The sequence below is a fragment of the Ammospiza caudacuta genome, chromosome 3 (assembly GCF_027887145.1).
Source record: "Ammospiza caudacuta isolate bAmmCau1 chromosome 3, bAmmCau1.pri, whole genome shotgun sequence".
Taxonomy (NCBI): domain Eukaryota; kingdom Metazoa; phylum Chordata; class Aves; order Passeriformes; family Passerellidae; genus Ammospiza; species Ammospiza caudacuta.
The window spans coordinates 37,414,190-37,428,209 of NC_080595.1; the positions used below are offsets into that span (position 1 = coordinate 37,414,190).

General features: G+C 44.2%; 1 protein-coding gene across 1 annotated transcript in view; it reads right to left on the minus strand.

Moving 5' to 3' along the window:
- Positions 1-10,470, minus strand: part of MEMO1 (mediator of cell motility 1) — a 29,090-nt gene extending 18,620 nt beyond the window's left edge. The window contains exon 1 of the mRNA XM_058801193.1: positions 10,287-10,470. Coding sequence (XP_058657176.1) covers positions 10,287-10,347 — 61 coding nt within the window. The 5' untranslated portion in view covers positions 10,348-10,470. The remainder of the gene's footprint in view (positions 1-10,286) is intronic.
- Between the last annotated feature and the right edge of the window lie 3,550 nt (positions 10,471-14,020).

Genomic DNA, 14,020 nt, shown 5'->3' on the forward strand with positions numbered 1-14,020 from the left:
TGGGGAAGTTAAGTACAAATATTAGAAGGAGGGTGAAAATAGAGGGTCTCTATTTTCACCCTCCTTCTAAGATAATAAGAGACTAACAAAACAGTACACTTGTACAGTACTACCACTTTTATTTGTTACATACTTCAGTGAAGAAACAAATCACCTAAAAAATGTTTTTACTTCCTAATTCTCCCAAAAAATGTAGAAAGATAAAATACTTTTTGAATGAAGCTCTTTAGGAGGACACTTTTTTTCCCAACACTGACTACCCAGACTTAAATATTACTTTGCCCCACCTGACCTGTTCTCCTCAAAGAAGAGGATCCATCGGCAACAAAACTGCAAAAGTGACAGAATTTAAGCCAAGGGGAACTCTTCCCCCGCAAGACACTGTGCTCAGCCCTCCTCCATCCCTTCTTTAGCAAGAGTTTGTTTTTTTTTAAGGATGTGGTGAAGGCAATTTGCCCTCAGTTGAGATAAATCAGGTAACCTGCTGGACAGTTTAAAGACAAAGGTCAGAACACCTGGTAATATCTTAAAATTTCATGATTGGTCGAATCTGACTAAAATTTCGAATCTTACAGTGTGGAAGTGGAGTAAGATGCCCAGGTTTGCTTAGTCTGCTACTACAGACACACACTCTAACAAAATAACATTTTCTTCCAAGAGGCAGTAAAATAACAGATCTGTAAGACCCAAGGGATGAAACTTTGTAAGTGTTTACTTAAGGACCAAGTAACACATCTGCTTTCAGATTTTTCCCTCTAATGCCAAGTATAAGGTGCCTGTTTAAATAATTAATTTTGACCTAATGTAAACTTTCATTTCAACTTATACTTATCTGCACTACTTTAATAAAATATGCAATCAAATTTCTCTCTCCAGAGGACTAACAGACAGAGAATGTAGAGTACAACATATCCATGACCTTTTAGCTAAAGAAAAGAAAGAAAAAAGGGGGGAAAAAATCAAACAGCACTCGGGTGAACTCAGAAAGGTATGGCCTACCTGCAGCTTTTTATGCTTACAAATACTTTAAGGGGCATACCCTAGAACTGTAATTTTCTTGTTACCAAATTAGCACCAACTTTTTCTTGAACTGTTCAGAGAAGTTTTTCTCCCAATTTTTCAAACATGAGGATGCTTAAAGCTAAAGTCAAAATACTTGAATTTGTTTTACAAAATATAAATAAACCCACACTATCACAGTAGCTGTGCTCTGCCATATGGAATTATATTATAGTACATGAGTAACTTCCTCATAAAGAAGTTTTGTTCGTATTTAAATGAAGCTTAACTGGAAAAACAGTCATCAAGACAATCCAGTGAATGTGTAGCTGACCAGCACGGGCAGTGAACAGCACTGCCACCCATGTATCCCCTTGCTGTTGTGGTTGGAAGTAAAATAGGTCCTGGCTCCTTGAACCTCAGGTGGAAAGCTCATCTTGAGAAAGCTGGCAGGATGAGAGCAACAGGGATTTTAAGGCTAACCCAGACAGAAGGGCAGAAAACCTTAGGGATGCAATTTCTGGATGCAACAATCAGTATACTTTAGCATTAGTAGTGTAAGATCAGACCTTTCATTGATCAAAAGGTTAAGCAGCAAAATATGAGCTTCACTGAAGTATGTAACATTAGGATCTGCATTTCAATCCTGTGAATTCAGGTATAAACATAGGTGTGTAACTAAAGATTTCTGACATTATCCATGGATATTTCACATCCTGTTTTGTTTTGAAAACCAGTAGAAGTTATGCCAAGGTTCAAAATAATTGCAAGCACAGACCAAGTCTCCACTAGGCAAATCTAGGGAAACAGGGCAGCATTTATTCAATTATCTTGCCTAAAAGGACAGCTTATTTTAACAATAAACATTATCCCATCACAAAGCTCTAGAGTAAGTAAGAAAGAATCCTTCCACATTGCTCGCATGCCATTGTCACCCAGGGAATAATAACACAAAGACATCTGGTAGTGACTCAGATAAGTTCATCACCCCAATTTACAGCTGTGATGATCCAGACTCTATAGGTTAAGCCAAACCAGCACATTCTTTCCACAGCCAACCTCACCTTGTCGGTGAGGCTGAAGTGCTTATACGCCAAGTGTCAACACAATGTTATTGCATTTTGCTCCTTTTCCGGCAGCCAACATTACACACACAAAACATACTTCTTCAGACTGGCAGGGAAGACTCAGAGTTTGCTCTGAATCCTCAGTCTCAGTGAACACTTTTTTTCACTGAAGAGCATAAACCTCAATCAAAATTTAGAGCAGTGCCAGGGAAAACTGCTCAGGTCCCCCTTGGCTGCGGTGTACAGCACTTGCAGCAAGGCAAGTAATGCTGGAGCACAGTGACAGTAACACTGCAGTCCCCAGCAATGACAGCTTTCACATGTCCAACAATGTCTCCTACCTATAGGAGCCACCACCCTCCTTTGAGTCTTTCACTTTTTAACTACCTTTTCCCATTGATGAGAAAAGTCTACACCTTAAAAATGCTTCTAATAAATATTACAACATGTGTAGTAAGAAGTGAGTAAGCTTTTACTCTTGTAGAGTGTTAGAAAAATCAAAGTAATAGTGAAACCCTGGGGGCTGGCAGACAATTATGTTAGTAACTGGAACTAAGGGAATTCCTTTCTTCACAATTCTGAAGGTGAATCTGAAACACCAAATAAATTGTTAGGCAAACTGAAACCTGAAATGTGACAGAGGACTAACAGTTAAAATTGCAAAAAGTGTAAAGATTTTTCAAAAAACACAGACTGCACTTGGGAAAAAAAAAAAAAAAAAAAACAACAAACCTGTTTCTCAATGCAACAAAAGGCATATCCTCGAATAAAGAATAAGTTTTAGCTATGCAAAGACTAGGATTTGTCAGGAATAGAAGGTGATCTCCAACAACTCATGTTAATGGGCACATTCTCCACTGCTAGCATATACTCTCATCCAATGTTGATAAAATGGCGAAATCAGACTATAGGCAACGCAGAAATTTACTAATGCAAACAAGAACCTGGGGGAAAATTAAGACACAATTAGAGATTACACCAATGCCACATTAATTCCTATTTATATACATTGTAAGATGGAACTAAAACTGCAAGTAGTGCTTGAACGGGGGAAAATAAAACTGAAGCCACAACAGAAACACTGAAACAGATATCAAAATCTGCTTTGGTGGCAGTTCTTACTTGTATGCCCCAGTTCTCCAGTACTCAACTAGTTACTGATTTTCCTTTACTGAAAGTTGGCAGAAATTAAAAAAAAAAAAAATCAAACTATAACGCCACTCATTAAGAACATCAACCAACATGTACCTACCTAGCCTCCTTAAAAAAACCTCAGTACCCAGGTCATTCAGAGATCCAAACAAATGACATTCTGTTCCAAACCTCTTTAAATTATTTTAGCTCTAACACACACTAAATGTAAATGAGATCTGTGAAAGTGTGCACTAAGTGATACTTGCAGGCCTATTTTAATGATACCAGAACTACACCAAATATAAAACTCTTTTTCAATTCCAACTGTACAGTGAAAGTTGAATCTACATTCTTTCTTTTGAAGTATGTTGATTTTGACAGTATTTAAGTGATTCAGCTAGAAATAATAGCCTAGAAATTGTATTTCAAATTATTCCAGTACGCTTTTTCAGTATACAATGCTAAATAATACAGTCTGCATATTAATGCTGGGTTCCATGTTTAATTCATAAAAGAGTCAGTAATGACACATCCAGTTTACCCCTAAAAAGCCTAAAAAAAGATAAACTACCAAAGGGAGAGAGATATTACATTTGGTATTTAACATTGCAAAGCAAACACTTAATGAATTCGTAAGACACTATGATTAGTTGTTCACAGATTGCAAGGTAAGAACTGAAGTTAACAGCTGTATTTGTAATCCTTCAGCTAATGTCACAACATTAAGATTTCATGATCGGTACATTAATTATCCTGCTACTGCAGAAAGCTCCCTTCACTACAAGAGATCATAGAATTATTCAAGCTGGAAAAGACCTTTGAGATCATAGAGTTCAACCATAAGTCTAACACTGTCAAGCTCACCACTAAACCACATCTCATTTCAGTGACCCCCACATGCTTTTTCCATGTTTTCCTGGATCCATTTGTCTATGACCATCTACAAACAACATGATGATTCACTACTTCTACATTACATTTATGAACAAACTGTGATGAGTTATTCCAATTTTGAGGAGTATGCCAGGGTTCTTGGCATGCCACAGTAAACCACTTTTATGGACTCTTCTACGGCATAGAGAACATCTTTCTCAACCCCTCGTCAGCATTCCTAGTCTGAACCACACAGAGTCACATGTGATTCCCTTCTGACCACTTCAGCGGCTGCAGAGACCCATATCCAGCACAGTACAGAGAAGAGATTCTGCCCTAAGTTAAGGTGGATGCAGCCTCTCAGGGTCAGTGAACCCAGCAGCAGAAATTGCCCTCACAGACTGTGGGCAGCAGGCCTGGGGAATGGATTACACACACTCAGCAACGCCACAGCAATGCAGGAACAGCTGTAACTGATGTACACACTTTCTCTAATGCTGATGAGAAGTTCCAGCTCGTGCCAACAAGCATACAAATGCTGGATTACAGCACTGTTTGTTAAAATGAAGAGTCATCCTCCCATCACTCCTCAGGGCCCCCAAGCCCCAGAAGGCACAAATGAGAACAGTTTTGCTATCTCAGAATCACACTGCTATTGCACCTTGAAGTTGCCTACCTCACAGAGTAAGTGGGTTTTGACACCAGAAAAAACAGTATTTAGTAAAAAGGCAGTAAAAAAGCCTTAATTCTGATCTTACTGGGGATTACAAAGGAATAGAAGGGGTTGCAAATGTGAGAAAATAGTAGCCAACTTTGAGGGAAATGCAACCTCTGAACTGATCATTCATGGCACACAATTGCCTTTTCATTTATTTTCTGGTCTGCTGAAGTTCTTCAAAGCATTATACTTTCCTGCTGATCTAGACACCATCATGCAGACTTCTGTCCAAAAGACGAGGTTGAAACATTGCTGGCAGTACAATAGCCAGTTATTAGAGAGTTCTGGCATTTCTTGTCCAAACAAGTTAGAAGCTTAATCCTTACAGACAGTAGCAACAAGATGTCAGTGCCTACCTCCTTCGGGGTTCTTTTGCTGACAAGCTAGGGCAGCAGAAACACAAGTGCACCATTAAGCTTAAAGTCTCCTCAAATATTTACTGGCCATTTACTTGGCTCATCATTAAAAAAAAAAAAAAAAAAAAAGAGCATTCAAGACAATGAGTGCAATGGTGTTTCAAGTCGATGCAGCAATTACTCTGCCAACTCACATTTGCATTAATAAGCTTATGGAAATTAAGGTTCTCCTAGTTCAAACAAGTTGGCACAGGCTAACAGCACACCTCTGGCCATTATGGTTTGGTCAGGAAAAGCAGAGAAATAAACCCTAACTAATACAACAACAAACTTGTTTTGCAGGGCAAGTTTCACATCATGGAGTATTGTTATTCTCGTACACTCTCAATTTGATTTTTACTCCTGTGACCTGGAAGAGCCTACTAAAACCCTTCATGTTTTACCTGTATCACCATGCCACTGACTGGGGAAAAGCTGAAACAAGAACTCTTATCGCACACATTAATAAGGAGTAGCACAGTATTCAGTCAGCACTTCCAGGGGCCAGACAAGGGAGGCCAGCTGTGAGCCCATAAGCCATGTTCAGCACCATAATGTGATATCCCACTTGTCATGACAAGCAGCAGAGGAAAAAAGGACACACATAGTTAATGTTTATTTCCATTTCAGAAGCGTAGGGATTGATTTCCCACAGCAATAACTGCCCAGCACCATGCTCAGGATAGCATGTCATTTCCATTGCATTTCATCTGCTCTTTTGTATCTAGGAATGTGTCTGGCAGCATTCAAAGCCACTGAAAATTATGCCATTTTTGTTTCAAGTTGTCCTTAATCTTCCTCTTCCACCTGCTGGTTAAAAATCAATTTCTCAAGACGTCTGGATACTAGGTGGTTGAATTAACACAGCAGGACTGGGACTTCCTTCCAAAAATAAATGTGAGTGTACTATTTTTCACCACATAAGAGTGATATTTTCTTTTTTTTTAACAATCTACATGACAGCAGTGCTGTGTGTTGCCTTTATTTACATTGTATGCTTTTATCTAAATTCTGCAAATGTTTTCAGTGGCCAGTACACACCAAGCTGCTATTCCACAAAAGCAATGGCATGTCATATAACATTAACTTTATTTAATAGCAGACATGCAGATCAAGCTCTGCAAGTAAAGAACAAGGTTGTTAGACCAGTGACCTACTATCAGCAATGGGCACAGCACAGTTTCAGTCTGGAAGCTCAGTTGTAAAGCTTTCCATGCTCAGTGGTGCTGCTAAGGAGGAGGAGGAACAACTGACCAGACTTCAATGTTCTGTCTGCTGCCAATCAAATGCTCCAGAGGTATACACCTCAAGTTCATTAAGGTCCTGCATTGACTGATGTGGAATGAACCTTATCTTTCCTCTAGAATTCTTGGTGTGGGGAAAGAGATGACAAACATTTTGGTTTGAACTGTCATACTGAACTCACGGACTGAAACTCCTTAAAGACCTTAATTTTTAGATTTTTTTTGTTGTCACAACAGCACACAATGAAGAACACATGGGAAGAAAAATGCTACATCATGGTGAAGTTGATCTTCCACTTCTTGCCCCCTTCTCAGCTTTACTGAGTAGGAAGCAGTGAGCTTTCTCCCTGGGACCTAACTTTCTCTCTAATACAAAGTTGTTTACTAAGATGAAACATTCTAACATGTGAACATATCTGAATGTGCATAATTGCCCAGCCAGTCCCACCTGCTCTACAGCATTCATTAGCATCATACAAGTAGGTGGTGTATTCATACTAGAATGGAGGGCATGTTTATATTTTCCAAGGCAGAACCTAAGCAGTGCACATCCCATGGCTGGAGAAAATGATGGAGCAATGGTCTATTTTCAGCTGAAACAATTGCTGCCCCATGGAAATGAGCAGCTCTAAAGACAAGAAGTGGCATTTCTTCCAAACCCTCCTCTTACACACGTTGCATTGACTGACCATCCACGAAGAGTAGCAGCTTCCTCTTGGTTGTGGCTTCACTTGTGATATTGCTGCCATTCCTGGAGTGCAGGAGACAGCTAAGCCAGTTTAAGAATATCCTCTGACCTCCCCCCGCTCACCCAAAAAAAAAAAAAAAAAAAAAAAAAAAGACTGCATTCTGTATCCATTCTTTGTCTTCCCCCTCAGCTGGCTTTGGTCCTTCTTTCCCAGAGCTGACTTCTACAGCCAGATTTCAGAGATTTTTTATTTTTAATATCAATGGGTGCTTCACTTTTGCAGTAAACCCCCTCCCAAGCACAGGATGCCATGCATCATCCTGGATGGTGTGTTGACATTTTACCCCTAGGTACCAGGCACCTCAGGATAAACTACCACTTAAAAACCTTATCCTCACTCAACCCTTTTAAAAATGCTTTCAGAAAAGATTTTGAACATATCTGTAAAAAAATCACATTTCTCATTACCCTTTCAGATGGATCATCTTAACTACAGAGCAGGATGAGGGGCAGGGCACCCACTCACCCTGTGTAGTCAAACTCAGCTCTGTGGAAGGAGAGCAGTTTGGAGGAAAGGGGAAGCTCAAACACTAACCAGTTTATACAAAACACAACAAATCGTTTCTGGGCCGAGACAGGAGCACCAAGAACAGAGGAGGGAGGAGGACTTGAAAAGACAATCCCCAGAGAACCATGGGAACACGCTGAAGAACTATCACAATTCAAACTAATCCCTGCCTCAGCTCCAGCCTTGAAGGTATGCAGGCTGAAAACACATGGTAAAATCCACTTTCTTCAAGCAGTACAATTGAGGAGACCACGTTACAAGTTTGAGGTAGCAGCTGACATGTGAGTCTGGCCTGAAATACAGGAAGATTTTAAGTTAAATCTACAATGAACGCACAGCCTCTTGGTCCCCATTTGTTTTCTCTCGAGTTTTGATGGACCTTCCTAAATGGCACACAAAATTATTTATTTATTATTTATTGCTTTTGAGCAATAAATAATAGGTAGTCCTTGTCTTGCTGAACAGGCACAATTCCTGCTCTCACATACCCAGTGCAAACAGCAGAAAAGAGTTCTATAGCAAGACACAAAATACTCCTTGCTCATTTAAGGAAAAACATTTCCAAAATCCCCAGATTATGCAACATCAACCACTTACCCCCACCATACACACTGTAACAATTTAAGTTGTCACAAGCACAGCTGTCATAATTCATTATTACAACATGATTCAGTTTGGGTTTTTTTTTTCATGCAGTGTGTCTGGGCAACCATCCCACATCTCCTCATAAGCAACTGCCAGAGGGCTGCCCAAAAGCAAGGGGAGTAACATGCTTTTGGATGTCCGACTACAAACAACTAGTACTGGCCAAACTAGTCACACGCACAGCGTAGCCTAACTAAATTATGCACTGCATTTTCACTGAGAAGAAAACAGTCAAACACAGAATCCATGCCTCTTAATTTATTTTTAAAAAATTAAAATTCTTATTTCCTGGTAACCAGTAATAACTTGACAGGAAGTCCAATGCCAAGCAAACGACAAAATTTGTGTGTAAGGTTATGTAGCCATTCCATATCACACATCAGTTTTCTGCCTTACTCATAAATGAAAATATAAATTGCAGGAGCAATTTGATTACCACAAAGCTCGGATGTTTTGATGTCTTTGGTTAAATCTATATTTATGACACGATTTTGTATATTTTCTGTAAATGGAGTACTATCTGTCTTTCTAGATCATCAGAAATAAACGTAGTTGCAAGCTGCACAAAGATTTGAGGCCAGTTTTGTCATGGACACAAGAATTATGTTTAGAATATTAAGCTCACAAGGAAAACAATCATCCTCTATTGTTGTCTCGAAAATGCCTACCCAACCATTTGAAGCCCAGCTACTTATCACACAATCCACCTCTTCCTGTGTTTCCCTCTTCTCTGTATTTCTTTCTTCCCTTTCATTTTTTTTGCCTCATACTTTGTTCATCAATTTATGGAGGAGAAGGGAAACCACATCTATTTTAGCCAAGAGAAGTGTATGACTTGTCACATCCAATTCTTCTTAGACGTTAATTTAGGATCCTGAATGCAATATTTCATTGTTTGGTTTGGTTTATTTTCAATTGTACCCCCCCATCCCTCTGAACTGCTCATCTCGACAGCCTCTTGTTCATCTAAGCTCGTTCACCTGCAGTTCTGTAATCATCTTTACTCCCGGGGCCAGTAAAAGAACATCCCTTACAAATCTTATTAACAGCTCTGAAGAGACAAACGTGCATCCTTTTCACAAAAGCGGTTCTGCCCCCAAACCGAACAAAACTTATCTCCAAACACATGTGCTATCAAGCCATTATTACGTGTTTCTGCCCTTTTTTTTGGCGCGGGCGAGGGGAGCGGCAGCTCGCCCTCCAATGCACCACGTTTTTCTTCTATTCTTCTTCTGCAAGTGCCACATGTTTAAATGGACAGAGCCACTCCGCGCTATTGCTTAGTAACTTTTTACTCCTTCTAAAGAAAGCGCTAGGGAAGGAAAAATAGAAGGTTTCCTTGGACTGCAAAAAGGGAAATAGATCTCCCTATTTTCATACCTCGACAAGAAGTAAAATAAAACACCCTATTTTCACACCTTCCCCCCTGCCTTCTAACCCCAAACGGGCGGTATTTTCTCATGGAATTAACAAAACAAAACCAATAAACCCCAGGAGCAGCTGGGAACACTGAAATCCGCCCGTGTGCTGTGACGGAGAGCAGCACTCGGTGCGAAGCACAGCCCCGGGCAGGCTCCAGCCGCGCTGCCGTGACACCGGCGGAGCAGCGGCGAGGCGCGGCTGCCGGGCAGGGCGGGCACACGAGGCGCAGCCGGGGCCCCGATCCATCCCCAGCGACGGCCAAACGCCGGGCTCCGCCGAGCGGCGCCGCTGCAGGCACCGGGGCGGCAGAAGAGGGGCACGGCGGCGGGCAGGTGCGTTCGGGGCTCGGCGGCACAGCCGTGCCCAGCCCAGCCCGCTCCCCGCCGCCGCCGGGCCCGGCACCCCAACCCCCGCCCGCCATGTGCCGGCGGGGGCGGAGCCGGCGGCCCCTCCCCGCGCCCGGTACCGGCCCCGGCGGCCCCAAAGTGCTGATTCAGCCCCCGCCGCCCGCTCCCCGCTCCCGGCGGCGGTACCTGAGGCCGTGTACCAGCTGCCGGCGTGGCTGGCCTCCCGGCAGAGCACCCGGTTGGACATCTTGGAGCCGGAGCCGCCTATGGTGTTCGGGGGGGGCGCTGGGGGACGGGCCCGCCCGCGGCGGCGGCGGCGGCGGCGGCGCTGCTCCCCCTCCTCCTCCCCCGGCACGGCCCGGGCCCCGCGGGCGGAGGCGGCGCTGCCGGGGCGGCGCGGGCCGGGGGCGCGGGGCCGGGCGGGGTCGCGGGAGGGGGACGCGGAGACAGAGCTCGAAGCCGCCGCCGCCAACTCCGCGCCGGCGGGTGGGGGGGCACGGAGAGAAGGAGGCCGCGGCCGCAGCTGGGTTTGGCCCCACTCGGCTCCCGTGGACTAAGGACCGCGCGGGCGCCGCGCCCCCATTGGGCACCAAAGCAAAAGCCTCACCGTGATTGGCCGCTCGCTCTCCGCCGGCCCCGCCCACTCCTTTGACAAGTGTAGCACCGCCCCGCGGGGGAAGGGGTAGGGGGCGGGGCCAGGCGGGGGAGCCCGCCGCGGATTGGCCGGCGCGTTGCCGTGGTGATGGGTGCCGTGCGCGCTGATTGGCCGGGCCGTGTCTCCGTGGTGGCGGGGCAGATTCCGGGCGCGGGTCAGGTGAGGGGAGCGGCGCGGGGGGGCCGGGAGACCCCGGGGAGCGCCCCGGTCTGCGCTGCCCCCGCCGTCCCCGCCGCCCCCCGCGCCCTGCATGGCCCCGGTAGCAGCTGGGATGGCGAGGGCTCCAGGGACGGAGCACCGGTTCCCAAAGGCATCTTTGGAAGCGTGGATTTTGCTGCGCTGGTCCTCCGTGTTTCCGAGCTGGGAGCCTTCCCTGCACCTCCCTGCCCGTGCGGTGACGCCCGCGGCAGCGTGGCACGGAGCGAGGGCCGTGGGAGTGTAACTGTGTGGAAGTCTCCGCTTCTTCTCAGCTTAATAGTTCCCCACCCCTTCAAGTTTTATTTTTTTTTTATTATCTGGTGAATGGACCGCTGCCATGGAGACATCAAGCGTGGCTCAAAATAGCTAACGAGGCAGAACTGAAAAGGGGAGAAGGGCCGGTACAAAGGGGGAAGGGAAAAAGCAATTTGGGCCGCTGACGCGAGAGATGCAGAGACGAAACCACAGCGGAGATGAGGGGCTGCGGCCATTGAGGCCTTGAAGGCAGACTGGGCCTTTGTGAGGGGGAGCACGGCTCGGCCCGGCCCGCGAACACGCTCTCCTCCTCCCCCTTTGTCATCTAGTTCTTCGAAAAAACCTCCAGGCGGTTATTAATGCGTGCGAAATACGGAGGTTTGGGGGACTGTTTGTTTGCTTGGTTTTGATTTGGTTTTGATTTTTTTACAGTAAAACAAAGGAAGTGTAGGGACAAAGGCATTATATCAGTGAGGATCCTCCTCTGCACCCATGACACTGCCTTGGCAGTGCAGCTGAGAGGCGGTAAGGACTGGGGTCTCCCATTAATAATATTTCTAATAGGTAGCCATGAGGAAATGGGCCTCGATTATCCCAGCAAATGTCTAATGTTCTACGAAGCCTTCACTGCTCTACAAAGCCTTACATTATTCTATTGTTATTTTACAAACAGTGGGTTCAAAAAGGTTAATGCAGATTATAACTGCTGCATAGACCGGAAAAAATACCCTGCCTGACTGTTTTAACATGAAACCATATTGGTAGTTATATTGACCATTAACTATATTGATACCCATTTGTACCTCTCAAATCATTTACATAAACTTCAGTAGTAAGACTGGTTTCTGGAGTGATCCTTCAATAAACTAATTCTTCAATAAAGTTAACAAATGCAGCAGAGGCTAAAGTTTACTGCATGGAGAAAAGTACATGTTGTGATTATATACTTTAAAAATGGGTCACATCAGGGTATATTCAAGTTATTTGGTACACCATTGTTTCACAGTCCATCACCAACAGTTAGAAGAGGCTGCTAGCAGGAACGTTTTATTATAAAACATAATTTTAATTATCTGCTATTATTTTCTATAACTTAGAGGAAAAGCTTTCATTTTCTCTAAGCATTTCCTTTCAATTAAATTAAAATATAAGAACTGAGTAGTAAACCAGGTGGTTTAGTAAGTAAAAACATTTTACAAGTATTTTCTTCTGGGTATACTACCTTTCTTTATTAGTGGTTTTTTCCTCTTCAGCTTGCCTTTTAAAATTTCTTAAATATATTTCTTCTTGTTGCTATATAACAGGCTGGATTCCTTTTCTCCTTATGCTTCTTTTTTAAGCTTCCTTCTCCCTTGCTTTCCTCATTGCCCTTTCTTTCCTTGTGTGTAGTTTTACCTCTCCTAGATTAGGATTAAGTTTTTGCTGGGTGTAACATGGACACAGCATCCCCATAGATGCAGAGGAACACTACAGCTCAGTGTTGGAGGTCACAGAAAGCACAGGCTTTCTTCTTGCTAATCCTTAACCTGTGGTGTGTGCCACAAGCACTGTGACAGCCAGGTGATTCTCTGCCCTTCTCTGTTATCAATTGGCACTGTCAGTCCAGAGCCCATGGAAGCTGAAGAACATCCTCCAGTTTTTGCTTGCTCCTGACAAAGCTTGTCAGCCAGAACACTACAAAAGGAACTTCTGCCAGTTCCACTGCTAAGGGTGACAGTAGGATATTCATTTGTACCCTGTCATAAGTGGTCCTCATACCATTGAGCAGTGTTTAGTGATTTGTGGGTTCCTGTTGGTAACTGTCCTCTCCTACCATCAGCTCTTTGTGTAAGGACTGGTGATGTGCTCCCTCTGCACCACCTGTACATGGAAGAGGCAGAAACACAAAAGCACTCAGCTCTTCAAGAACTGTTTGGGAAATACTGTCAGGCACATGGTGTGAGTCTTGGGTGTCCTGTGCAGGGCCAGGAGTTGGACTTTATCCTTGTGGGTCCCCTTCCACAGGGAACTGTCCATCCCACCGATGGCAGTGCTGGGCTTCCTGGTACTCAGGACACAATGTATCAAAATGTTCTAGCCAAAACCTGAGAAACTAGGCTGAGCTTTCAGTGGAATGATGTGAAGCATGGGTTTGGTTGGGAAATACTCCTTCTTCATCTACAGTTCTTCCAAGCACTTTTTGTATGGGGAACAGTAACAGGACTTAACATTCCAAGCTGTATTGGAACAGTAACTTAACAGTTCCAAGCTGTTATTCCAGTCATTTTTCTCTGACATGATGCATGGACAATCCCCCAGGTTTGCACACCCTTAAAGCACAGACCTCTGCTGCACATGTGTGTCTGTTGGCAGGTTCTTCCTTCCCTGGAAAATGGGGTGAAGGCACTGGCAAGTGTCCTTAGCATGCAGGGTTTTCCTCCAGTAACACCGTGTGATCAGCTGGGATGGGAGGATTTCAGCTGGCCCTGCTTTCATGGTCTGTTGCTCTCCGTTTTTGCTCCCATTGTCCTCTTGCACGTGGTTCTTTCCTATGGTGTTTTTCACAATGCCCTCTTCCTGTCCCCTCCCTTCTCAGGAAGCTGTTCACTGTTACTTGAGGTTTTTCTATTTACAAACTGTTGTTCTGCATCTGAGGAACCTGCTGTTCCTACCAGTCCTTCCTTCTGCTGTTAAAAGCAGACACCCCCGCCTCACCCCCAGCTTCACAGTCCTTACAAGGGAAATCTCTCCACTTCCTGTGCAACATAAGAGCATCTGAGATTATATCAGTGGGTAATTACCCATCTTGTAAATACCGCTCAACCACCCAGCA